At 57.2% G+C, this 24400-nt stretch overlaps 1 protein-coding gene across 4 annotated transcripts in view; it reads left to right on the top strand.

Moving 5' to 3' along the window:
• Positions 1 to 24400, top strand: part of PHACTR3 (phosphatase and actin regulator 3) — a 166363-nt gene that overhangs the window by 98037 nt on the left and 43926 nt on the right. For 2 of the 4 annotated variants that reach the window (XM_033094695.1, XM_033094692.1), the window contains exons 2-8: positions 2011 to 2172; positions 6042 to 6119; positions 12762 to 12854; positions 13224 to 13313; positions 19789 to 20001; positions 23188 to 23362; positions 24134 to 24381. In XM_033094695.1, the coding sequence (XP_032950586.1) occupies positions 2011 to 2172; positions 6042 to 6119; positions 12762 to 12854; positions 13224 to 13313; positions 19789 to 20001; positions 23188 to 23362; positions 24134 to 24381 (1059 nt within the window). Of the gene's footprint in view, positions 1 to 2010; positions 2173 to 6041; positions 6120 to 12761; positions 12945 to 13223; positions 13314 to 19788; positions 20002 to 23187; positions 23363 to 24133; positions 24382 to 24400 lie in introns of all 4 variants that reach the window. The other 2 variants (XM_033094696.1, XM_033094693.1) reach the window with 1 other exon arrangement.

Genomic DNA, 24400 nt, shown 5'->3' with positions numbered 1-24400 from the left:
CTCCCGCCTGCCTGGAGTGTGGAGCTGGGGAGACGATGGCAGGAGGGACATGTGCCCAGCACCTCCCCGGCTCCATCACTCCCTGACCTGCATGTCCTGGGCCCCTCCTGGGTGCCAGGGTTATAGCTGAAAACAAGATGGAGAATGCTGTTGCCTTTGGCGCCTTATTGGTGGCTGAGCCTTCAGGGACAAGTTCTGAAGTAAGATGCCCTGGACTCATCCCGGATAAAGGCCTCCCACCCGGGGTTGCTCTGTGGACACCTGGGACGCAGCCCTGGGACCCAGTTAAAGCTCAGGTAGTAACAGAAAGAGCGTGGGCCGTACCCCGGCTGGCCTGGGCTGCTCCGGCTGATGCCTCTTCTCTTGGTGTCCCATCATTTGTGTCCTGCCCTGGGTGACAAATTTATACGGTCACTCTAGAAGCAGCTTAGAGATTCGAGAGGGGTCTGTGGAGTCAGGCTGCTCTTGGCGTCATGCCCCACCTCAGCATTCCTCTCGCTGTGACAGTCGACCAAATGGCTCACTGCTCGGGGCCTCAGTGCGCTTGTCTGTGAAATGGACACAACACAGTCTCTATCCCCATAGATTCACTGTGAGGGTAAAATAACACCTGTCACATGACAGGTTGGGCTGGGTCTGATGGTTCCCAGCCCATCACAGGTCCCCGGTCCCTCTGACTGCTGGCCGCCTCCTTCCAGGTATACAGACTTCCACCCAAGTGACACTGGGGGTTAAATCTGAGAGCCTGCAGGGGACTCAGGTCCTCATCACTGCTGGAAGAGACATGTCTTCCCTGTCCCAGGAGGGGTTTGGGGCCACTTGGGCATTTTTTTCTCAGTCCTCCCACGGTGATGGCCTGAACTCAGATCTAGGCTTTGCCCATCAGGTGGGGGTCCGGGGTGAGCTGCTGGGGACAGCGCTGCTCTTTCACACACCGTTCTGTTGGTTCCATTGTTTTCCGTTCTAATGTTATTTCTTAAAACAGCACACATCACATACGGCCTATGGTGAAGCCCAGTCCCCCAACGGCCAGGGCTTCCCCTCTGTTAGGGGCCCCGCAGACGTTTTCCTCTGCATACGACAGTCTGTCATTGTGCACGGCCCCCTTTTGGCCACTGGCGGCACGTGTGTGACTTTGAGTGCGGCTGTTTTGACTTAGCGATTTTAGGTTGCTGGTCTGCACACACCCATCTGCTTTATTCTTTCCCACCTCTGCACACGGGTCATTGAGAGGAAGGACGGTGACTTAGCCAGGGCCCTGGCGAGGGGCATGTAGGTTGCTATCGCGCTCCTGTAGGACAAGCAGCGGTACCATGCGCTTCCTCAGACGCCATCTTTCTGCACCCCACAGAGTGAACAAAATGGTCTCGTTTTCTGAGCAAGGAAGGGATCCAAAGGGAGCTGCTTTGCTCTGTCCATTCATGGACTCAGTCACCTGCAGCTGTTCACTGAGGAGCAGAGCCGGCAGCTGAACGGGAGGGGTGGCGCCTGGGATCATGGCAGTCCCTTGGCGCCCACACGAGTAGCATCAGGAGCAGGGGGCGGGGGCTGGACCTCATCTGGACGGGGGAGAAGGGACATCCTGAAGGAAGTCAGATTCGGCCGAGTAGCTGAAGTTTACAGGGCAAAGAAGAAGCTGACAAAGGAGAGCAGCACAGGTGGAGGGCATAGCACGAGCAAAGGTCCTGGGGTGGGAAAGTCTTAAATCGCTGTGGCCTAAGGCAGAGTTGGGTGAGGGCGTCCTGCGGGCTGTGAGAGGGGTGCAGGAGGGAGGGTCTGCACAGAAGGGAAATGAATGCACACCCTTATGAGCTGGCCAGGGCCACCCATGGGCCACCTGGTTGGAACGGGCCCCAGAGAGTCTCCATTGCTCTGAGGACCCTGTTTATCCCCAGACTTTGGAAAATCACTGGTGGCTCCTCAGGGTGTGTGTGGGGTCACCTTGGCCCCCCCGGGGAGCCGTGTAGGGTTGGTGACCACTTAAGTCCTCCCTTGGTTCTTGTCTTACAGATGAGATGGACCCGACCCCCCCAGTGCGTTCCGAGTATCTGGTCTCAGGGATTCGAACTCCCCCCGTGAGGAGGAACAGCAAGCTGGCCACCCTGGGCCGGATCTTCAAACCCTGGAAATGGAGGAAAAAGAAAAATGAAAAACTGAAGCAGACGACATCTGGTGAGCACTAGGGAGAGGGGGCCTGGTGTCACTGTCACTCTGCTCTCTGTGACTAATATTGTGTTCCTGGCCCCACCCAGGAGGGCAGGCTACGCTCAGTGGCCTCTGATGGCCAGGAACCGCCCGTCCTCCTCTGGGTCACCTCCCTCCACTGGCCCTTCCAGGTCTCACCTGGCTGGAGCAGGTCAGCACCATAACCCGTTCACCACCCACACCCTAAGGGCTGGGCACCAAGTCACCCAGGACCTGGTTGAAAACGCGGGCTCCGAGTCAGCTCACAGCCGGGCTGTGCCGAGACCCTGGCTGGCAACAAGCTCTCCTTGCTGACCCCCTCGAGTAACAAGCACCCAGCCCTCCGGCACCTGGAACCTGGAACCTTCCCCAGATGCGGGTGCAGTTGGTCCTGGGTCTTGCTGTCCCCAAAGAGCCCCCTGGGTGACTCAGAGGGTCAAGGCCCTTCGTTTGGCCTGGAACCTCGAGCTGTCTCTTCTCACTGGAAGCCAGAGCCGGCCACTGCCCAGCCCTGAGCTCTTCCTGAAGAGGCTCCCCCTGAGGTACTCCTCCCCCTGAGGTACTCCCGTCCCAACGCCCCCCACAGGGCCCCGGAGGGTCCCTCACTCACCGTCGGCCGCTTCCTTACACCCTGCCAGTCCCAGCTCTGTGGGACGTCGGTTGCGCCGGGTTGTCCCGCTGCCCCGGCCCCCTTGCCAACTACACCAGGAGCTATGACCATTAGACTAAATGACAGGGGACATGTGTGGTGACAACTGCAGAACTGGCCATAATAGCAAAGAGCGACTGAGCACGTTTCTAACCAATGGAATACCCAGAACCTCCCCTGTGGCCAGTGCTGTCACTGTGATCCTGCCCATCTCACAGGGACAGGAACGGCCTTGGAGAGGGGAAGTCACTCCCAGCCAAGCAGTCAGCAGGTCAGGGAGCTGGGGTTTGAGCCCTGACATCTGGCTTGGGTCTGGCTCCTGGATGACAGGAGTCCTGGGTGTCCTTGGTTCCAGGGGAGGTTGGTGCCTTGAGAAGCAAAGCCCTGAGGACACAGCATTTCACCCTCACGGGCCTTGCGCTGGGCTACATGCCTATTAGGTGTGGCTGGAAATAGTGAGGGAGCTGCTGGTGTGGAATTAGTTCTGGGCCCTGGGGACCAGCCCCGGCAAGTGCCAGCTCAGGCTGTGGCTGCTGGCGGTCCCTGGGGTCCCTGTTTCCCTCTCAGCTCTGAAGAGGTGTGCGGACTCCAGAGCTCAGAGGACGGCGGAGACAAAGCCAATGGGGGACCTGCTAATCGCAGCAGCAGGTCCTTCACACGCACTTTTGATATGTTTCACGTAATTACTTTTTAACCACCCAGGAGGTTGACGGGTAATGCTCCTTTTCAGGAACGAGAGCAGAGCACACACTGCTGTTCAGTGGATGGTGAGCACGTCCTGTATGCCAGGTGCAGTGCAGACAGGGCGGCCCTGCCCACGTAGAGCTGTCCCCTGAAGTTGGGCGGCAAAGGGAGCGGTGCACAGCCGGGGGGGCAGCCACGACTCTGGTGCTGCGCAGGACGTGGGCGGGTGGGCATTGCTTGTGTTAGGTGGCCTGAGAAGCCCCAGGTGAGGGCGTGACGTGGAGCTGGGACATAATCGGCCCCCTTGAGAAGGCAAGGAAAAGCATGGCAACAGTAGGAACAGCCCATGCAGAGGTGCTGAGCTGGGGAAGACGTGTCTGCTCATCAGTGAAAAGCTGAAGAGGCCAAAGCAGGTGACCTCTGTGACTGCAGGGGAGCCTGTGACACTCTGGGCTCGGTGTCCTCAGCCATGGAGGGTTGCGCTGTGTGCTGTGCGCACTCCATGCCTCCGGGGCCCTCCTCAGTGCCCTGCGGGCAAGTGGCCTGGGAGGGCTCAGGATGCTGTGGGAACCCCCTGGGGCTATCTGCAGCACCCCACCTTTGAGCAGGCACCCCCACTGTCAGGCCCTTTATTCAAACATGTGGGAATCCTGGGAACGGGACTGCATTTTGCTTATTTATTGTAAACCATTCTTTCCCCCCGAAGTGTGGGATGTCACTTATTTCAGCATCTCAGATCCCTAATTTCACAGGCGTCATTGGTTAAGATGAGATGGAATAAAAACAGATGAGTTAAAGGAAAAACTGAAGGAAACAGTGGTTCAGGTGGGCGCGGGTCGGGTACCACCATCAGGCTGGTTCTCAGAAGCCTGCAGTTTGGGAAGTGTCATCTGAGCTCATATCTGCTGGGGTCGGGGGGTGGCTCGAGGGGTGGGGCCAGTGTCCCCTGAGATGAGGACAGGAGACCCTCACAGCTACATCTTCAGGTCGTTGGGAAGACCACGAGTCAGAGCAGGTGACATCCTGCATGGAGCCGGCCCCCGTGAACACCACCCAATGCTGGTGGGCAATGGGGGTCCCCCATTTCTCAGGCCCCTGCCCCCCATTCTGCTGTCCCTGTTTCTAGAGTGGACTGCAGCGTCTCTCCTCGCACCTCCCCAAGTCAGAGTTCAGTTTCTCAGTTTTATCCACCACGCTTCAGGCACCTGGACATGGGACTAGAGAAAGGAGTTCTGTCCCCTTTGCCCTGACTGTCCTCTGCCTGATCCGTCTGGGTTAGCGCCCTCCGTCCGTTACCCTCAGCGCAAAAAGCTCAGGGAAGCCTGAGGGCCCCCTGCCCCCAGTGCCCGCCGGTTCTGGTGGATTCCACCTGCCTGACTATACATGTTTGTCCTCTCCCCTGCCCCATGCACTGGTCGGCAGGCAGAGGCCATGCCTGTTTGGCTCCTCTGTGCCTGGCACACAGTAGGTGCTCGGTAAATGCTTTACTAGTATTAATCAATTGAGTCATCTCGTTATCACTGCCTGCACCACCCCCTCTTGAGCCCACGCTCCCTGAAGGGGGGCTGAGTTGGTTCTGCTCCCTAGTGACCCCCCCCAGCACTTGCTCAGCACTTGGCACATAGTAGGTGCTTAGTAAATAATTTTGAACAAATTAAACAACTTCATTGTCATTGCCTGTTTGTCATCTGTTTCTAGACATTAAGCTCTGACAGGTGGGCCAGCTCTGTGTTGTCCCCACGGCAGCCGCACGGGCAGAGTGCTTGCACACACGGTGACCCCTAGGCTCTTTGTGGTCCAGGCTTAACGGCCAGCTCTCTGTCTGCATCTTTCAAAGAAAGGGTCCGAGGATTCCATAGGTTTGTATTTAGAAAGTGGGTTCCCCTATAGGCAAATCATTTTCTGGACAATTAGAGAAAAGAAGGAGATTGTCCTTGAAAGTGAGCCCCACACCCACGGTGAGGGAAGAGGCAGGGAGAACACGGTGGGTTGTGAGGGCTTGGCTCTGGGGTGGGGAGGCTGGAAGCGTGTGGGGGCCCGGCCTCCTCCCTCCTGTTGGTCTGGTGAATTCTTTGAAAGTGTTAACCTGGGAGGGACGGCTTGGTGAGATGGCTGAACAGAGGCTGAACCGTGAACAGACATAAAGAGTGGTCAGGATGTACTTTGCAAACGATAATAGGACCGCAGAAAAGTGCCCCAGGGTGCTGGGGGCAGGGAAATTACAGAGCATTTGGTGGAGCGTAGGAGCCAGCCGAGAGAAGGGTGTCATTCGAGGCATTGCTTTTCAGATGAATCATGGAAATGACCGTTTTAAACAGGCGATGTGTTTCCTTTTGACCAAGCTTTATGTGCAACGCTTGGCAGATTGCTCAGTGGGAAAGGTTGGGGTTCCTGAACACACCCCTCCCCATGGACCAGGCCCCTCACCCTGCCGTCACCTGCCGCCTCCTGTCTCTTCTGCGAACTGGACGACGGCATTGGCTGCCCCCCGCCCTGACTCACCTGACCGTTTGTGTTTGTGCAGCTTTGGAGAAGAAGATGGCCGGCAGACAAGGTCGCGAGGAGCTTATCAAGAAGGGGCTGCTGGAGATGATGGAGCAGGGTAAGTGGGATGGCCTCCACGGTGGGCAGGGGGCAGGGCGTGGCGTGGCCCGGGAGCACAGCCCTGGTGTCTCTCCTGGGCCCAGGAAGCCCGCCAGGACCGAATGGAAATTGGAGGAGTCCGGGGTCTGCATGTGGAGGCTGGACCTGCGTGGGGCCTCCACGCTTGGAGAAGTTCCTGAGTCCTGCTCCATGGCCTCAGCCCGGGGCCTCGGAGAACCCCTCAGTGACTTTCAGGCCACCTCTCTCCTGGGGTGCAGAGCTAAGGGCCGCCATCGTCTCTGGGAGCGTGTAACTGCTTCCCGCTGGGCTGGGTGTGGATGAAGCTGGTGGTTAGTCCTGGTTCCCCTGAAGTGGGGGCAGTGGCTTCTACTCGTTTCATACTCACTTTTTAATCCTTGATTTGGGCAAGTTATTTTTACTGCCACCCACAGCGACTGCTCCCATTTATTGACCATTGATTATAATCCGGGGGCTGCGCTGGGCGTCGCACCCACCTTCTCCCTTTCGTCCTCGCAGTATCCTCGGGACTGCGCACGCCCTTACCACCCCGTTGGCAGATAATGAAGGTGGGGGCCTGGGAGGCAGCTGCCCCGGGTCACACAGCCGGAGGGTCCGGCCGCTGCCCAGACTCTGATCCGAGACCTTCATCCCGATGGCGTCTGCCAGGTGGCCTCCTTTGCGTGCATCTTTGAGAAGCACGTTATCATCTCCAGGACAATTCACGAAGTGCCTGAGTTCCTGTCTTCCTCTCTCTCGGTGATAGCGTGAGGCGTGAGGCATGGGACCTGGGTCCTGACGTGCTTTCTGGTTCTCGGGCTCCCCTCCGCTTGGTGACGGGGCCTCACCGCCGCTGACCAGCCTCTCAGGAGATGGACCACACTCATCCTCCTGATTGAAGGAACCTGGCCTCTCGGGGCCCATTCCTGGAAGGGGTGTGAATAGATGAAATTCCAATCTCCCAGTTCAGCCTTAAACTATTAGTGGTGTCTCTAACTGCCCCACGTGTCAGCAATCAGGAAGGGAGCTCGTGAAGTCAGTGAGGGCAGCTTTATAAAGTGTTCTGGCTCTGGCAGGGTCTGTCTGTTCACAGACCCAGTGTGGGCTAAGCCTCGGTCGTCATTTCTTTAGATTCAAAGAGCGAAGTATTTGTATGATGCTATTTTCCGGGGAAACCTACGTGGACAATTGCTTACGATTGACAATCCAACTTTGCCTGTGAAAGAACAGCTTGGTGTCCAGCCCTGAGGGGCTCAGGCATTGAACCTGCTGTTCTGACTTGCACCCCACTTGGGGGACTGTCATTGCTGAGATAGAAATCTCGACCATTTTAATTTGGATGGGACAACAAAGCTTCACACGGGGCATTTCGAATATGTTGCCGACAAAACTTACTTTGGATCTTGGAGAAGGGAACGGGAAATAGAAACAGGACTAAGGCCTGTTTATCACCTATGATAGAAACCACGATCGCTGATGAATGACGAGTAAATAAAGATGTGGGTTTGATTCCTGTCCAAAGTAAAGGGATGGAGAAATAATGGAAGGGAGACCGTCTACGAGAAGGCCCGTCTGTCTGTCTTTGTCAAATGATTTTGTCTGGCGGGCTGAGGACAGAGTCCCGGGGACTGACACGTGGCAGCAGCCGAGGTGTCAGGGTGACCGGAGGCTGTGCTCCTGGCCTCCGTGTGTGTGATGGAGCTGCCTCACTCCAGGTAGACGGGGTCAGCGCCCCTTTTCTGGAAGGATCAGACAGCGTGTAGTTTAGGATTTGGGGGTGAGGAGGCGTCTGTGAGGAGTAACACACAGGAGTTACTCTGTGACAGGACTCTGCCAGGGAGCGGCGGCAGCAGACCACACGGATAGTGTTGGCATGGCTGTGCTCCTACTGAACTGCATTTGTGGACATTGAAATTTGAATTTGGTACAACTCTCATGTGTCATGAACTATTACATTTTGATTTCTCTCAGCCACATAAAGACGTGGACTCGATTCTCAGCTTGGGCCCCACAGAACACGTGGTGGGCTGGGTTTGGCCCTCAGGGTGTTGTTGGTTGCTAGCTCCTCCTTCAGATGACTCTTTCTCTCTGGCTAAGTGATTACGCACCAGGAACTGGAGGGGCCTGAGATGCAGTCTCTTTCCGTAAGAGTCGAAAACGCACGTTATAATTGGCATTACCTACTGCACACCTGCTGGGTGCAGGGTCTGTGTTAGCTGTGAGGGTACAGGGGAGCCAAACACCATCCTCCCAGATCTCATAGTCCAGGGGGACAAACATGACCCCATCCCACAAATAAATATAAAGTCACAGCTGCAATGAGTACGGTGAAGGAAAGGCAGGTAGCGTCTAAGAACGTGAGGCGGGACCTGGCTGGCTCGGGGCCACGGAGGCGATGTTTGAGTGGGGCCGGAAGGCGGCAGGACTGAAACAGCCTGGCTCTCGGTTCGCTGTGCACAAGGCTCATCTAAGCCACTCTTAGTTTAAATGCTCTGGGAAGGGACCTGGGGTCAGGGAGGGGAGGAGAGGACGTTGACCTTGCACTGCTTGAATTCTTTGCTGTGTGTGTCACCTCTAATGACCCGTGACATCACAGGACGCACGGAAACCTTTGGCAGCAGGTTCCTGGGAGACAAACTTCCTTGCACTATTGTTTCTGTCGTGCGCTTGCTCAGAAAATGACATTTGTCATTGGGGGCAAAGTCAAGTTCGATGTCAGGTCCTGTGTACCCCTAATTTGTCCTTGTGTTGAGACACCAGGGGTCCTGCTGGGTTGGTAGGGTTCTGTGGTGCCCTGAGCCCAGGAGGGAGAGGAAGTGAGCACTGAGGCTCCCGGGTGGGAATTCCGAGTGGGAACGCAGGCCTTGGGCTGGTGTGGCTGTGGTGTGAGGCGTCCCAGGAGGTAGCTGCGGTTTCCTGGTTTGGGTTAAGGAACCTTCCTCAGCTGTCAGCACCTGCTCCCAGCCAGGCAGACATCCCTGCAGCCAGGAACGCCCCCTGTGGCCGGCTGTCCCCACACTGTGCCTGTGGCCGCGCTGTCACCAACATAATACACAGGGCGGGGGCCTGGGAGGCTGAGTGGGTGACCGTGAGGGAGGGGCCAGAGAGGCCCCCACGGGCTGGGGCCACAGACCCTCCCAGAACTGCCTGGAGTGCTTAGCAGCCCCAGGAGCTCACACTTCAGCGGAGCTGGCCCTGGACGAACCCCAGGAAGGCTCTCTTCCTGCACACACGTGCGCACACACACACACACACACACACACAGTGTGCACAGACACACACGCCGGTCACCCTGGAGTTGGCCCACAAAGCAGTCAGCAGCGTGACAGTGGGAGCTGACCTGGGATAGCATGCCCTCCACCCTCTCGGGGGTGATTTTATGAGCCTGTTCCCACCTGCATTTATGGAGCACTGTGATCTGCCCTCTGCTCTCAGTCCTGGAAGCCTGCTACGCGCAGGACCCAGGAGGGGCTGTTGGTGCGGTTGTAGGAGTGCGATGAGACCGGGTCTGCGTGGGGACAGAGGAGGTGACCCTTTCCCCTCTCCCTGTCTTCACTGCTGTTGCCCTCCTCCTCTGACACATGTGACAAGTGACAGCTGACCAGCCCGCCAGCCTCTCTCCTCCCGGCGCCACCCAAATGCAACGAGAGAGGACTGGAGCCGGCAGGTGTCCCTACACCAGATCCTGTGGATGATGTTCCTCCACCTTCCTGTGTGTGCCACTTGGCATTTTCTTAAATAATTCCAGGCGTTTCAGACTCCGTCGGTGGATGTAAGAATGACAGAGCTGTTAGCCTGGTGCGTGTTCAGCGACCTGAGAGAGACGAGGGGTCTTTCCTTGAGGGAATTGGGCAGTGGCCAGTCAGTCTGTCCGGTTTCTGTGCTGCAGGCATGCTGGGGCAGTGTGTGAGTGTATGTCTGCATGCATGTGTGTTTGTGGCACGTTCCCTGTCACTGTGGCTACTCCATACGTAACACAGGCTTGGCCGACTGCTCCCCTTTGCGGCCCTCGGAAGGGGAAAGGCAGCGGTGGGAAACGGGCAGGAGGGAGGGCCGACTGTACAGCGAGAGGAGCAGAAGACCGGCGCCCACAGCTCCCCCACCCCAAGCAGCGTTTCTTAGCAACGGCCCTGCCACCAGGGCTATTTTGGGAACTATAACTTTTCATTGAACAAGATTATGAGCTGGAGCTCAGAGCACAGCCCAGAGAAGTCCTGTGCGTCCGCGAGGCTGTGAAAGAGGAATTCTGGGGCAGAGTGTTGGTGTGGAGACTGCTGAGTCGGGCGAAAGGCTGGAGACCTTTCCACGCTTCTTGTTTTTGTTGATGATGATGGAGAGGTCACTGTTGTTAATGACAGTCGTGGCCACAAAAGGACAACGCCTTCTAAGGTTCGGTGTTGCCATCCAGAAACAGCGGCGGCAGCCTCACCTGACGCACTGCTGTTCACCTGAGCCGGTCCTCGCGGAGCACACATCTGGCAGCAGCCACACCCGCGTCAGTGTGGCTGTCCTCTCCATTCTCTGACACAAGGGCCAAGTAAGCTGGTGGCCGAGGTTGTCACAACGGGGTGTCCGGTGTGAGGAAACCAGTCAGGAGAAAGGCTCTGAGCCTGTAGTTTTGAGTTTTGTGGCGTCTAGTTTTGGCCACTGGGTTCTCTTGGCTTGCATCTCGGTCTTTTCTGAGGTCAGGGGTCGGTTGGCCAACTATAGCTCTGGGTCACATCTGGCCCAGGGCCTATTTTCATAAGGCCAAGCTCAGAATGGTTTTTAAACTTAAAGGGTTTTTGTGAAACTAAAAAACCAAGGACAAAAATGCCGTACAGAACCTATGGCATATGCCCCACACAGCCTGACATATCTGCCCCTGTCTAGGAATAGGTTGTGGGCCCCTGGCCGGCCACCCAGTCGGGCGGCGTGGCTGCAAAGCTGAGACCGTCCTCTCCCCAGGTCTGCAGACTCTTGGCTTGGCTGATTTTTCTGCCCTTCCCCGAGGAGACAGATGTCCAGCAGAGGGAACATGATGACAGCTCACGTCCCTCGGAGGGCCATACGCCAGCAGCCTGGCATGAGTCTTGCGCGTGGGGAGGACACAGTCGGGGGAGCCTGTTGTTGGCACATGGGCACGTGGCCAGGGCCTCCTGGCCAGACCGTCACCTTATCACCCTCTTCCTCCCCATCCAAACTGTCATCGTGAGCAGCAATAGTGACAATTGTAAGCCTGTGTGTAGTGTTTACTTTAAGCCAGGCACATTGTGTTTATTTAATTCTTACAGCGGTGCCGTGAGGCAACTAGTGAAATTATTATCCCCATTTTATAGGTGAGGTCGGGGCCCAGACATGGTTGCTGTGTGGGCACAAGACACCCCGTCTGTTTGCAGTGGGTGGGGTGCATACTTTGTGTCCAAGCAGGGTACTCTGGGGAGTGGAAGGGACACACAGTTGAAGGACACAGGGACAGCAGGGAGGGATCAGGACTGCCCTGGGCGAGGGGGCCCCTGATTCAGAAATACGTCTGTCCTCCCCTCCCCCGCCGTGATGGAGGCCGTGATGGGACGAAGTTCTGCCAGGTCCGGGCGAGGCCCGAGTCCACACTGCAGCCTCCTGGCCCTGTGAACGTGTGCGGGTCACACTGCTCTCTGCCGTGGTGGCCTCAGTGAACCTGCTGTGGGGACTTATGGGGCCGCACAGGGGGCTGTGTGTGACCTGTGTGTCACAGGGGGGCATTTTTATCAGCTGCTGAGTCTCCTAGCCTGGACCTGCCCCCTGTGACTATGGCCCGGACCAGTTATTAGCTCCCAAGCACTGGGCTCCTCATCAGTAAGAGTGACCCTGGGGTGACATCAGTGGAGGGACAGACCCTCAAAGGCTCCAGCAGCTGAGCCCCAAGTAAGGGGAGCCGAGGTGCTTCTGTCAGCCCTGCTGGGAGCCGCGTGTCATCCTTCTGAGGTGGCCGCCTGTCCACACACCAGTCCTTGGTGGTGCCCCCATTTCTCGGCTCGTGAGCCACCGGGGGCAAGGGTCGTATCTTATTACTCGCTGCCTTCCCGGGGTTGCGTGGCTCCAGGCACACAAAGGGTGATTGAGAAATGTGAGCATAATGGGGGACCCAGGGGGGTGGTGGGTGCAGAGGCGAATCTGTCATCTGCAGCCACGATAATGCCATGTAACAAACAACCCCAGCACCTGGGGGGCCGTGTCTTGTCACCTGCCTGGGTTGACTTTGGCTTTGCCCCACGTGTCTCTCACCCCCAGCTGGCTGGACGGGTGTGTCCTCAGGGCGCAGGTTAGGGGGACACGGGAGGAGCCGGCAGGAGTGTGCAAACCCTGGAAGCTGCTGCCACATCAATACTGCTGACATCCTACTGACCAAAGCAAGCAACCGGGCAGTGTGCAGGCGTAGGACGTGGGTGCGGTCTCCCACAGGTGGGGTGAGAGGGCACAGGCAGGCCGTGGTACGCGGCGCAGGGGCCGAAGGGCGTCGTGATGCTCGGGGCCACCTTAGGAATACGGTGTGGCTAGGGACGCCCGGGGCACGGGGACGCGGATGGTACCACACCTGGGCCTGGGAAGGCACGTGGCAGGAATGAAAGCGCATAGGGAGGGAGGGCAGGCAAGCTTGGCTGACAGCAGAATTTCTTTGCAGATGCTGAAAACAAAGCGTGCGGCCCTGACGGACGGCCCCGAGCTGCACAGAGTGAACCGTCCACTCCCAAGCAGGAGACACTGATTCTGGAAGATGCCCAGCCGGGAAGCCCTTTGGCCACCGGGACAGACCAGGCTTCTCCGGATGAGCCGCTGTCCTCAGACACCCACTCAGACGATGCAGGTATTGGCCAGAGATGGGGCAGGGTTGAGCTGCTCCCAGGATGGCCATCAGCCTGGGTGGCAACTGGGGTCCCGGCCAGGCCCTGGGCAGCAGCTCTGGCAGGAGACCATCCTCAGGGGCACGGCACGCCCCGGCCACGAGCTGTGCCGCTCTGCACCGTGCGGAGGGGTTTCAGTGTCTGCCGGGGCATTTTTCTCCTGTGAGCTCCCAAGTCTGGCACAGCCAGTAAATGGAGATGCTTAAAGAGCATCTCCAAGCAGGAGACACTGATTCTGGAAGATGCCCAGCCGGGAAGCCCTTTGGCCACCGGGACAGACCAGGCTTCTCCGGATGAGCCGCTGTCCTCAGACACCCACTCAGACGATGCAGGTATTGGCCAGAGATGGGGCAGGGTTGAGCTGCTCCCAGGATGGCCATCAGCCTGGGTGGCAACTGGGGTCCCGGCCAGGCCCTGGGCAGCAGCTCTGGCAGGAGACCATCCTCAGGGGCACGGCACGCCCCGGCCACGAGCTGTGCCGCTCTGCACCGTGCGGAGGGGTTTCAGTGTCTGCCGGGGCATTTTTCTCCTGTGAGCTCCCAAGTCTGGCACAGCCAGTAAATGGAGATGCTTAAAGAGGCTCACAGGTGGCCCTCCCGTACACCTTCCTCCCCGCATACCTTTGCTTGTTCACTGGGAACTTCTGAGCAGACAGTTCTCCCTCAAGGAGCCAGTGTGCAGTGGGAGGGTCTAAGCTGACCCATGCCCATTGGGCAGACGGATGTAGAGGGACCTTGCCGGCGGTCTAGGTCCCACAGCAGCGGCTGCCTCCCCTGCAGGGCATGGCCTCTTGCCCTGAGACTGCTTCAGTGTCTGCCGCGTGGCGCCCTGGCGTGGTGGGTGCTGGTGAAGGCACAGCTGCCGTGCTCCTCCTGGGTGAGGGCGCTTCTTGCCGCTTCTCTGCCAGGCGTGATTGGTGCGCTGCTCCAAGCCTCCTTGGTCCCCTCTGTTAAATGGGACAAACAATGGGGACTGTGTTTTTGGAGGGTGGGAGGAGCTTAGCGCAGTGTCTGCCCCGTTAATTATTGTCAGTGGGGCTGTGATGTGGTGGTCGTTGGTGGTGGTTGTTATTTTGATTGAATAGACCAGGAGGGTTGCCAGCTGTGAGAAAGTGGAGGAGAAAGGAAAGAGTGGAGAGAAAGAAAAGCATGAACCCAGCTAAGAAAACTGTGGGTGCCTGGAGACACCCCCACCTTGCTCTCTGACCTGTTAGCAGCATTTTTAGAGAAATCTTCCAGGAGACCTCTCTATGGAGCTGGAAGCCCGTTCCCTAGCACAGTTGCAGCCAGAAGTTTGCCAGGCCCGGTGCGGGGGCTGGAACTCGAACTGTCTCCACAAGTGTGGGAGGTTGGAAAGCCAGGCCGTGAGGACAGGCCCGCTGGGGCTTCTGTGGCCGGCCGTGCCGCTGCTTCACAGGCGGTGGGCATCTGTCCTCGCTGCCTCCTCTGCCAAACAAGTGTCACCTGTGCTTCTTGCATGGCCCCTGTCACAGTGTCCCCCCCGCCTTTTTAGGTGCCTGCCAAGAGGGGGTGGCTGTACCTCTCCAGTTTCCCTCCAACTTGGGGACACAGGAGGTTGGGGTCTGAAAAGTCGTGGCCCTTGGGACGGTCCTGGCCTCTCACAGCGGCCCTCTGGGCAGGCCCGTGTCCCAGTGTCCCCCAGGCTTCTCACTTCAGTCTGAGGGGAGGTTGGCGTGACTCTCATGGCTGGCGAAGCGTTGTCTTCCACCTGTGTCCTTGCAGCTGAGTGCTGCCCTTGGCCACGGAGCCTGCCGCTCTGCTGGGGAGCTGCCTGGCCTCCTGCTGGCACCTGGCGCCTCTCCCTGGCAGGTTCTTTCTGCTGGCTCAGCCTTGAGCAATGTGCCTGCTCTCAACACCCATCTAACATCAGGCGAGCTCTCAATCCAGATGGTTTGGGGACGGGTTTGAGAGCAGGCTTGCTTTGTTGAGAGCACACACTTGTATGAAGCACCTTCTTGTGGGTGGGATGTGCTGTTGAGTCTGGGGGTCACAGCGGTTAAACGGTCTGGGTCTCATCCTCCCAGAGTGGTGGGAAACGGTGGGCTTCAGTGACTTCTGTTCCCAGATCTGAGCCCACACTGGGGTTTGCACTGGACAGAAGAGCCTCTGCCGAGCGGTCAGTGGGTGAGCAGCGACCTCTGCTGGTCAGGACAGGTCAAGGACAGCCCCGAGAGAGGGATCCCACTTGCAGGGAACATGCAAAGCTCACGCTGTCTTCGCTGTCTTGTTTTTTTTTTGTTTTTTTTTTTTTAAATTCTATTACAACATTTGGGACTTGAATGGATGGTAAAGTTTCAGTTGTGCGACAAGATTCCAAACTATAATGGTAGCTACACACACTCATGTGAGATGCAGAGAAAGATGTCGGCCGTGGACCCCTCCGACAGACAGGTCAGGGACGCGCGGGGGTCACGGTGTGAGGAGCACAGTCATTTCTGTGAGGGAATTAAGAGGACGGTTTTGGAGACAGTTGCTGGCGTGTTGAGTCCCAGGGCCTTCAGAGGGGGACACACATTCCACTGTGGACTCATGGGGTGGAGGGACCCCGGTGGGCTGTGACCACTAACTCAACCCCAGACATGTCTTCTGCTGTCGGCACTAGCTGCGTGGCTATTTAAATGAATTAAAACTAAGTGAAATTAAAGTTCAGCTCCCAGTGACACCAGCCACTTGTCAGCTGCTCACTGGCCACATGCGGCCAGTGGCTACTGTACAGGACAAGGAGCAAACGGTCGTATCATCTCAAAAAGTTCCTTTGCAGCACGAGGGTGAGAGGTGCACAGCAAGGGGAGCTTTTGCTGTCTGGATTGGCCAGCCCTTCCAGAGTTTCTGTATCACCAGAGACTCTATGACCCGCAAAGCCAGAGCCCTTTACAGAATATGTTTGCTGACCTCTGGTTTGGAGAATGGATTTGGGGCAGAGTGGGAAGCAGACAAAGGAGCCTGGAGGCTGCCAGACACTGTTGCTGAGTTCCAGGCAGAGGCCTTGGCAGCTGACACTGGGAGGATAAGTGGACATTTCTGAGAAATAATTTGGAAGTAGAGCACACAGTGTCTATGCATGAATTAGACAGAAGCGGTGGGGTACGAAGTGGAGAGGACCAGAGAGGGACCGAGTGTTGTGTCCAGTCTGGCTGCAGAGCGGGAGGCGGGTGGGCTGTGCAGCCTGGTGAAGGTGGGGCCGTGTGTTGGTGAATGCCATGTCCACAGCGCCTAGAAGAGGGCCCGCACTCCATATTGTTCCAGGAGAGTTTTGAGGTGGATGGAAAGATGGATTAGTAAAAGAGGAGGGGTTACTCACGGGAAATCAAGAGATGGCTTGGGGTATGTTTCATTTTCCCTGTTTGACTGACTTCAGATGGAAATGAAAAGTGGCCAATCATGAATGAATCTGGAGTTCTGAAGAAAGGTCAAGTGTTGACAGAGAGATGGGATTGATTCTGAAGCCAGAGAACTGGGTTGGATCTGCAGCGAGAGAGAGAGATGGAGAAGAGGACCACGAGCTGAGTCCTGGGTCCTGGTCCTGGTCCTGGGGCAGCCCAGGTGGGGCCTGTGAGAGGCTAAGCAGGTGTGGCCAGCAGGGCAGGAGGGAACCAGGGCATAACCTGGAAAGCGTGGTGTCCAGAAGCCCAGAGGAAAGTGTTAGAGATTCAGAGACTGAAGGACTATGCTCAGACAGAGCCAAGTGCACCTGCTCAGGCAGACCCAGCGGTGGGGACCCTGACCCTGCGCTGCTCTGTCCCCCTCTTATCGGTGACACTTCTGTGGAGTCCAGTTGAAAAACCGCCTGCCTTGTCCAGACTCCTGGGTCCATGGCAGGAGGGAGGACCCAGGCCAGTGCTGTGAGAGGGTGTCCCAGCCGGGGCTCTCACCGTGGACCTTCTCCAGGTGGGTGCCACAGTGCCCCCTTCAGAAATCTACATAGTGTCTGCCTCAGGCAGTGGTTCTCAGCTGTGGGCACTTTGCTCCCTCCCCAGGGCACATTGGGCAGTGTCTGGAGACATTTATGGTTGTCACAACTGGGAAGAGTTACTAGTGTCTTGTGGACAGAGGCCAGGGATGTGCCCTACATCTTAGAGGGCAGCCCCTGACAACAAAGAATTATCTGGCCCAACATGCCAGCAGAGTAAGGCCGAGAACCCCTGACCTAGAATGAGAGGGAGACACATCTGTGTTCCACAACAATACTTTTATCTCTGGCAGGATGGTCCCCTAAGCATCCAAAGTCAGATAACTATTGCAATGCTCCAACAGTTTCTTCCGAGCTCATGTAAGCCCCCCGCCCATCACAGCTGGCAGGATCAGGTATTTTATACACAAGTTGGTGCAGATGAGGAGACCAAGGCTCAGAGAGGTGGAGACCAGGTCACATGTCTGGAAATGAGTCAGACACAACAGAGGCAGGCGATGGTTGTGGGAAAATGGCGTGCTGGAGGCCAGGTGAGCCATTCCTGTGCCATCTGTCTCTCCCAAAACCGTGATTTGGAAACATGCTGGATGCCTAGGGGACAGAAACTGAGCCTGGATGGAGTCCCGCGAGCTCAAGCCAGCCCTACGCCTGCTGCTTCCTGCTGAGGGCCTGGGCTGGGGAGCCATGTCCCAAGGATTAGTGTCACTGCCTTATTTATGCGAGACAGGAAACCCAACGAAGTCCTAGGACTGGTGCCCACATGGAGAAAAAGAACATTTCCACGTTCACCTATGGCTTAACAAGGAAAGCACACAACTTTTTCCCTAGAAGGCACCAACTGTTTATTTTGATGTTGTTGTTAGTACCAAACTTAAGTAAAACCATCAGAATCGTAGACTCTTAGAAGTTGTAGGTTACAATTCATAGGACATAACACTAGTCTTGGAGTCTAGCAGTCTTACAAACTCCTATTAGTAAATAACATGTTTGAGGGCAGTTTTATAAGTAGTGGTAGTGACAGCAATAATGAAAAACAGCACTGTCATGGGGGCATCCATGCATGACAGGGTACGTCATCTGATGTGAGGCAAGGAGCACAGCGCAGAGCTTCGCAGTTCACACTAACGTCATGATGCTGAGCTGAGTCTGCCTTCGGCAGGGGGTGGGGGAGGGGCAGTTCTTTCTCAGATTTTGCTCAGCAGGAGTTGGGAGGGCCAGCCCTTCTAAGGCAAAGACCACGTTTCAATGAGCTTCACAAGAGAAAGGGCCTGGCCTGAGAGGTTTTCAACTTTCCAACAGGAACAATAAAAGAACAGAAATGGTGCCAACTAGTGGGGACACATGGGGAATGCAGCGTTTGCTTCTAAAGTTTCCAAGGACGCTCCTTAAGGGCAGGGTCCGCCTGCCTCAGTCAGCGGTGTTTTCAGCACCGCGGACAGCGCCCTGCCCAAGGTGAGGCGTCCAGGGTGACACTCCTCGGTGGATGGATGAGTCCCACCCAGTGATTTTAGGACCAGCTCTGTCAAGCTGTTCCCTGAGGGTGCAGCTTGTTTGTTCCTCCTCAGGTGGTTGTAAAAATGAAACAGCACAGGCCTGGGCACCTGGGGTGTGGTCTAAGAGGGTGGGGACTGCTGGGGTCCCACGAAGGGAATGGAAGGCTGCCTCTTGTGTCAGGGAGGAAGGAAGGGAGGGCCATCAGGACTGTGGATTTGTGTTTGAGCCAGAAATCAGAGGGGAGCTCCTGTCGGATAGCCTCAGTTTCCCCTGTGAATCTGCAGGGGAGGCTGCGTGGGGGGTGGGGCGGGAGGTGAGATGCTGGGCGTATAAAAGAACCAAGAAAGGTCTGGAGCAGAGTGACGGCAGGACGGAGGCAGAGCTGGGGACCCTGGAGGGTGGCAGTCCTGAGACAGCCGGGACTGGGGCTTGTGTGTCGCCCCTTTTTTTCCTGCAGCTCTCGGCACAGGTGGGAACCAGTGGATCGAGGCTTCAGCCAGAGATGGGGTTTTAAGAGTTAAATGAAGAGGAAGTGAGGCAGAGGGCATGGGGAGGGGCGTGTGGGTGAGGTTGCTGCTCCAGTGGACAGGGGACCTCGAGCTGGATAAAGAGACAAGTGGGAAAGGAGAGGGTTGATGGATTGGAAGGAAGCAGAGGGGTAGACAGGCTGGAGGGCAGTGCTCAAGGCAGTAGAGGAGCAGTTCTGGGGGAGCCTGAGCCAACTGCTCAAAGGAGAGGGGATGAGGCTCTGGGTGGGCTGACCCCTCCTCAAAGCCTAACCTCCCTGCCCCTGCCCACCACGCACCTGGCTGGCGCGTCAGGGCACAGGGCTGCTGCACATTGGACGTGTCAAGTCAATCGCTGCTGAATTTGGGGGTCTGCAATGGGCCAGGCAGGCACACATCTCATTGTCACTTCTTGTTTACGCTTCACAGCAAGACTGGAGGGACTTTTGTTACTACTCCACTGGCATGCATGGGTAAATGGAGCACAGAGAGGTTTAGTAACTTATCCGAGGTCACGGAGTAAGTGCAGGGGCCGACTGGAGCCCAGGTGTGTGTGATTCCGAAACCTGTGATCTTGACCGCCACCCCCAGACGAAGCAGGAGCTTTGGCACCATCTGTGGCGTGAAAAGGGGTGGAATCACTCGAGCTCTTGAAATGGTTCTCCTCCCTCCTTCCTTCCTCCTCCTCTCTCAGCCTCTGACGTTCGATTCATAGTTGAACTTACAGGAAGTGAAATGTGTATGTGAAGTGACCCTTTTATATCCTGCTCCGAGAAAACAACCCCACCCGGCCACAGCCCCCTTGCTCTCCTCACTCACATCCGCCCCAATCAGAGGAACCATGGTTTGTGAACACTTTGTTTTGCCTTTGAACCAGCCAAGATGCCGTCAGCATCCAGAGGTGAAGACGCAGACACCGCCGGCAGCCTTCCACCTCCCACGGATGAGTCCTCTCAAGCCTTAGCTGGGTCTGACTCCCTGGACAGTCCTCCCAGAACCCTGGAGAGATCCGTGGGACAGCTCCCCAGCCCCCCACTGCTGCCCACCCCACTGCCCAAGGCAGGCTCCAAAGCCACGAAAAGTGTCACAGGTGGGTCCGCACATGTCACCCGTCCACCCACCTGTCTCCCTCCCTCCCTCCCTCCCTCCCTCCCTCCCTCCCTCCCTCCCTCCCTTTCTTCCTCCCACCAATGCTTCAGCCAGTCCTGATTGGGCTCCCACTGTTCACCCTCTTTGCTTCTGTGACTCGGCCTTTGGACAGGTGCAGGGGGTACAACTGGAGGCAGGGGGGCCTGTTCTTAGCGAGGACCTTTGGTCGTCAGACCACTCAGGCTCCCTCGAGCAGACCAGCCAGCCCCCAGCATGAGGACTTTCTGTCCGTCTGGGTGTTTAGCTGCCCTTCTGTTCCTGCTTCTCTCTTTCATTCTCTCTCCCCTTCCTCCTTCCCTCCCTCTCTCAGCCTCTCACTGTCTTTCTGCTCATCTCTCTTTCACCGATTCGTTCTCAAGTGAACTCTGTCCAGCAAGGCAGAGCCAGAAAATCAACACCAGACTGTAGGGCGGTGGCCAGAGAGGGGAGCGTGGCTGGGCAGAGGCCCCCACTTCTGCAGCTTTGGCTACATTGCCTGAAAAGTCCCAGAAGTTGGGGCATTTTCTTTCCAAGCCTGGGTATCTCTTCCCCCATCACTGCTGGAGACTGGAGACACTGCTGGTCTCGGGGGAAAAGCAGGCCCTTCACGACAAGGAGATTGTTTTTGAGAGTAAGTCCGCATGCTGCCTTGGAGGGTGCAAAGATGACCGTGCTTAGCCGAGTCCAGCGGTTCTGCCCCACCCCTGACCACCACCCAGACAACTAGGACCTACCCGTTGTCGAGTGTGCTGCAGCCCCGCCACTCCAAGATGGCCCCAGGCCACGCGGCCCCTTCAGAAGCCATGTGTCAGCCCCTAGGGGACACGGGCCCGCTTTGCAGTGGAGGAAACTGGGGCTCAGGAGGCTCCAGCAACTTGTCCCAGGTCCCCCAGCTGAGGAGACTGGAACCCAGTTCTGGGCCCAGAGCTCATACCCCCACCCCCACTCCCCACGCTGCTCTCCCTTCTGGAATATTCTTTTCCCTCCCCTCACCTGGTCAGTGCCCGTGCACTCCTGTCCCTTCTTCTAGTAGCACTTCTTCCAGCCACACGTGCCTGGCCTTCTGGAATTTGCCACGTCGTTTCACCACGTATAGTGGGTTGAGCAGTGTCCCCTCAAAGTGCATGTCGAAGCAGAATCGTAGAACGTGACCTTCCTTGGAGAAGGGCCTTTACAGACACAGTTAGCCAAGGGTTGAGATGCAATCATCCTGGGTTATGGTGGCCCCGCGTCCAATGACAGTGTCCTTAGAAGAGACACAAAAGGACACACAGAGATGATGTGAAGAAGAGGCAGACCTGGTAGTGACATGTCTACAAGCCAAGGGACACCAAGGATGCCGGCAGCCACCGGAGCTGGGAGAGCGGCCTGGGATGGTTTCTCCCTCACGGCCCCTAGGAGGCACCAACCCTGCCGACACCTTGATTTCCAGCTTCTGGCCTCTAGAGCCGAGAGAGGATAGATGTGTGTTGTTCTGAGCCAGCCAGTTTGTGGCACGTTGTTACAGCAACTCCAGGAACCTAAACCTCCTCATCTGTAGGATTATTTCTCCATCTCCACTCCCTCCCCAGACAGCCCCATGGCGGCCACGTCTCTGCGTTCACCATCACAGCCCCGTGCCTGGCATATAGCAGGTGCCCGTTGAGTGAGGGTGCCAGTGATCGAAGCCACAGATGGACGCTCTGAACCCGTCTGCTTCCTGCATCTCTCTACATCTCTGGGAATGTGTCACAGTATGCAGCCCTGAGGGACACGGCCACATAGACTAGAGGAAGAGTCTTGAGGCAACCTGGTGCTGTTTGGCGTCTTGGAAGTGTCTGTGTGATAATCCCCCTTCCCATCCACTGAAACCTGGGGCAGCTTGAGCTCCATTTGTTTGGGCGCCGTTCACTGGGCTGTGTTCTGGCCACTGTGGAATTGCTTCTGGGCCCTCGGTAAATCAGCCCCGGGGCTTGGGAAGAAGAGCACGCCAGCTTCATGTCACGTGACTCCTCCACGGTTCCCCATGTCCTACATTCTGGGTCCCGGGGTCTGTGGGTCGGCTCCTCTGACTTCCACCCTCCCCTCAGGTGCAAAGAGCTTCAGAACACTCAGTGGCCATGCCGTCAGCTCATCTGGGGACTGGGTTAGGAGCAGAGGGGCCAGGCGGATGGCTGTGAGCTTTGGGCTTCGGCCCGGATCTCTCACAGACTACATTTGAGAGCGGTCATTTTCTCTACTGTCCCTCATTCGCTTTTCCTTTTGGGGAAGTGTTTGCCTCATAACGTGAATGGTAGGTGGCAGCAGAGGGGGAGAAGGGCCCCTCAGCTGGACTTTCCGGGGGTCTAAGGGGACAGTGCACAAGCTGAGTCCCCACTGGGCGCTTTCTTGTCTGAGATGCACAGTGGGCCCAGCCACGGGCTTCCTCACCCCTCTTTCCCCCAGATTTTAGGGCGTCTCCTGGCTTGCTTTGCTGGGTCTGCGTGGTGCTTAGTGTTTTTTAAGATGGGTGCCAACATGGTTAAGATAGTGAAATATGTTTAAGCATTAGATGGTAGTATGTATAGAAATATAGGACAGTGTTTACCTTTAATCCACATTTCTGGCTTCTCTTGCAAAGTCTTCATATCTGGCGGCCCTGAGTCACAGCGGCCCCAATTAAGATGGACCGGTGCTCCTCTGTTTGCTGTAGCTCCCTCCTCTCCTATCAGCATGAATCTCAGGACGCCCCTCAACTCCCCTGTGTTTCAGCTGCCTGGACCCTGTGTGAGGTAGCCCTCAGGGCAGGCTTTCGCCCCGGCCCAGCTGGGTGACGGCTCCCCGTGTGGAGGCCCCATGGTCTCTGCCAGCTACACCTGGAGTCACACTGCCGGATCCATCCCAGCCCCGTCACCTGCTGGAGGTGCACGGCCTGGAATTGGCTTCTGAACCTCAGTTTCCTCATCTGAGAAATGGGAGCCACACATGGTCCCCTGGGCAGGTCATGTGCTCAGCTAAGCAGCACTTGTTATGTGTGTCCGTGTTGACGGATAGTGGTCCACAGGCCCCGGGGCATCGGTGGTCGCCTGGCCATGGGCCTGCGTCCTCTCTGCCCCACGGCTCATGTCTCAGCAACGCCCTTCCTCCCTTTCCCGCACTCACATTTTTGTGGGCCTCTCTCGCTCCCCAGGCCAGGCCGCACTCTTCCAAGGCTCTGGCGGGAAAAGCACGGACCCTCCCCTCCGAGGACAGCTTTCCACACCCACGGGGTCTCCTCATCTCACCACTGTCCACCGGCCGCTGCCCCCGAGCCGTGTCATCGAGGAGCTGCACAGGGCGCTGGCCACCAAGCACCGCCAGGACAGGTGAGGCCCTCGCCCTCCCAGGGGAGACGTGTGCGCCCGGACTGCAGCCCAGCCAGCCTCACGGGGTGCACTGTGCCGTCACCCGGGGCTGGGCTGGGCTCAATTCTCTGTTGTCGCCACCTTGAAATTCTTCATCATTTTTGAACAAATGGCCCTGCATTTCCGTTTTGCACTGGGCTCTGCAGCTGGTCTTGGTCACCACATTCCACGAGGGGCCGGAGGTTGGGTGGGGGTGAGGTGGGGTGTGTGCACTGTGGATCCCAGAGGACCCTGGTGGGGTGGGCGCTCATGAGAGAGACTCACGAGGGAGGACGCCTCGAGTTTTCATCAGGAAAGAGAGGTGCGCCTGTCCCGAAGGCTTCCTCTTGGTCTCGCGCCTCATGGAGTGTGAAGGAGAAGCTGCTCGTTGGAGGGCAAAGCAGGGGAAGGGACACACATAGGGTTTGGAGGAGATGCCAGACAAAGTGCCCTTCTCAGGCCTTGGAAGTCGCGAGACATGGCTGGTTGAGCAGTTGCCACGGTCAGTTTGGGCAGGTTTTATTACCCATGTGTCAGCTGTTGGAAACAGCACGTTCTCAACACCATGGGTCGTGGACGCGAAGCTGTGTGTGCCAGTGGCACTTTGTGTCCTGTGGAGTTGGGACCGACGCCGAGAAGCTGTGCGTACGGGGGGGCCATCTCTGCAGTGTCCATCCTGGACCCCTCACTGGGCTTTGCTGGGTTTCCAGGTGAAGGGGACAGCGTATAATCCCGATTACTGTTTTGGTTCAGTTTTCAAGGGAGGGACAGTAAAGGGTCCCCGAAGAAGCGTGTAGATATCCGCCTGTCGAGAACGTCCAGCGTGGAGCGGGGCAGGGAGCGGGAGGAGGCCTGGAGCTTCGATGGGGCCTCGGAAAGCAAGAGGAGCGCGGCCAGCCAGTCGGAGGAGAACAAAGAAAACTTGCTCGTGAGCTCCGAGCTGCAGGACGACCTGCTTCTGTACCAGGACGAGGAGGCCCTGAACGCCTCCATCATCTCTGGTGAGCGTGGGCTGGGGGA

Source organism: Rhinolophus ferrumequinum, chromosome 23 (assembly GCF_004115265.2).
Source record: "Rhinolophus ferrumequinum isolate MPI-CBG mRhiFer1 chromosome 23, mRhiFer1_v1.p, whole genome shotgun sequence".
Classification (NCBI taxonomy): Eukaryota; Metazoa; Chordata; class Mammalia; order Chiroptera; family Rhinolophidae; genus Rhinolophus; species Rhinolophus ferrumequinum.
The sequence above is the reverse complement of the archived record's forward strand: the minus strand, read 5'-3'. Positions and strand labels throughout refer to the sequence as shown.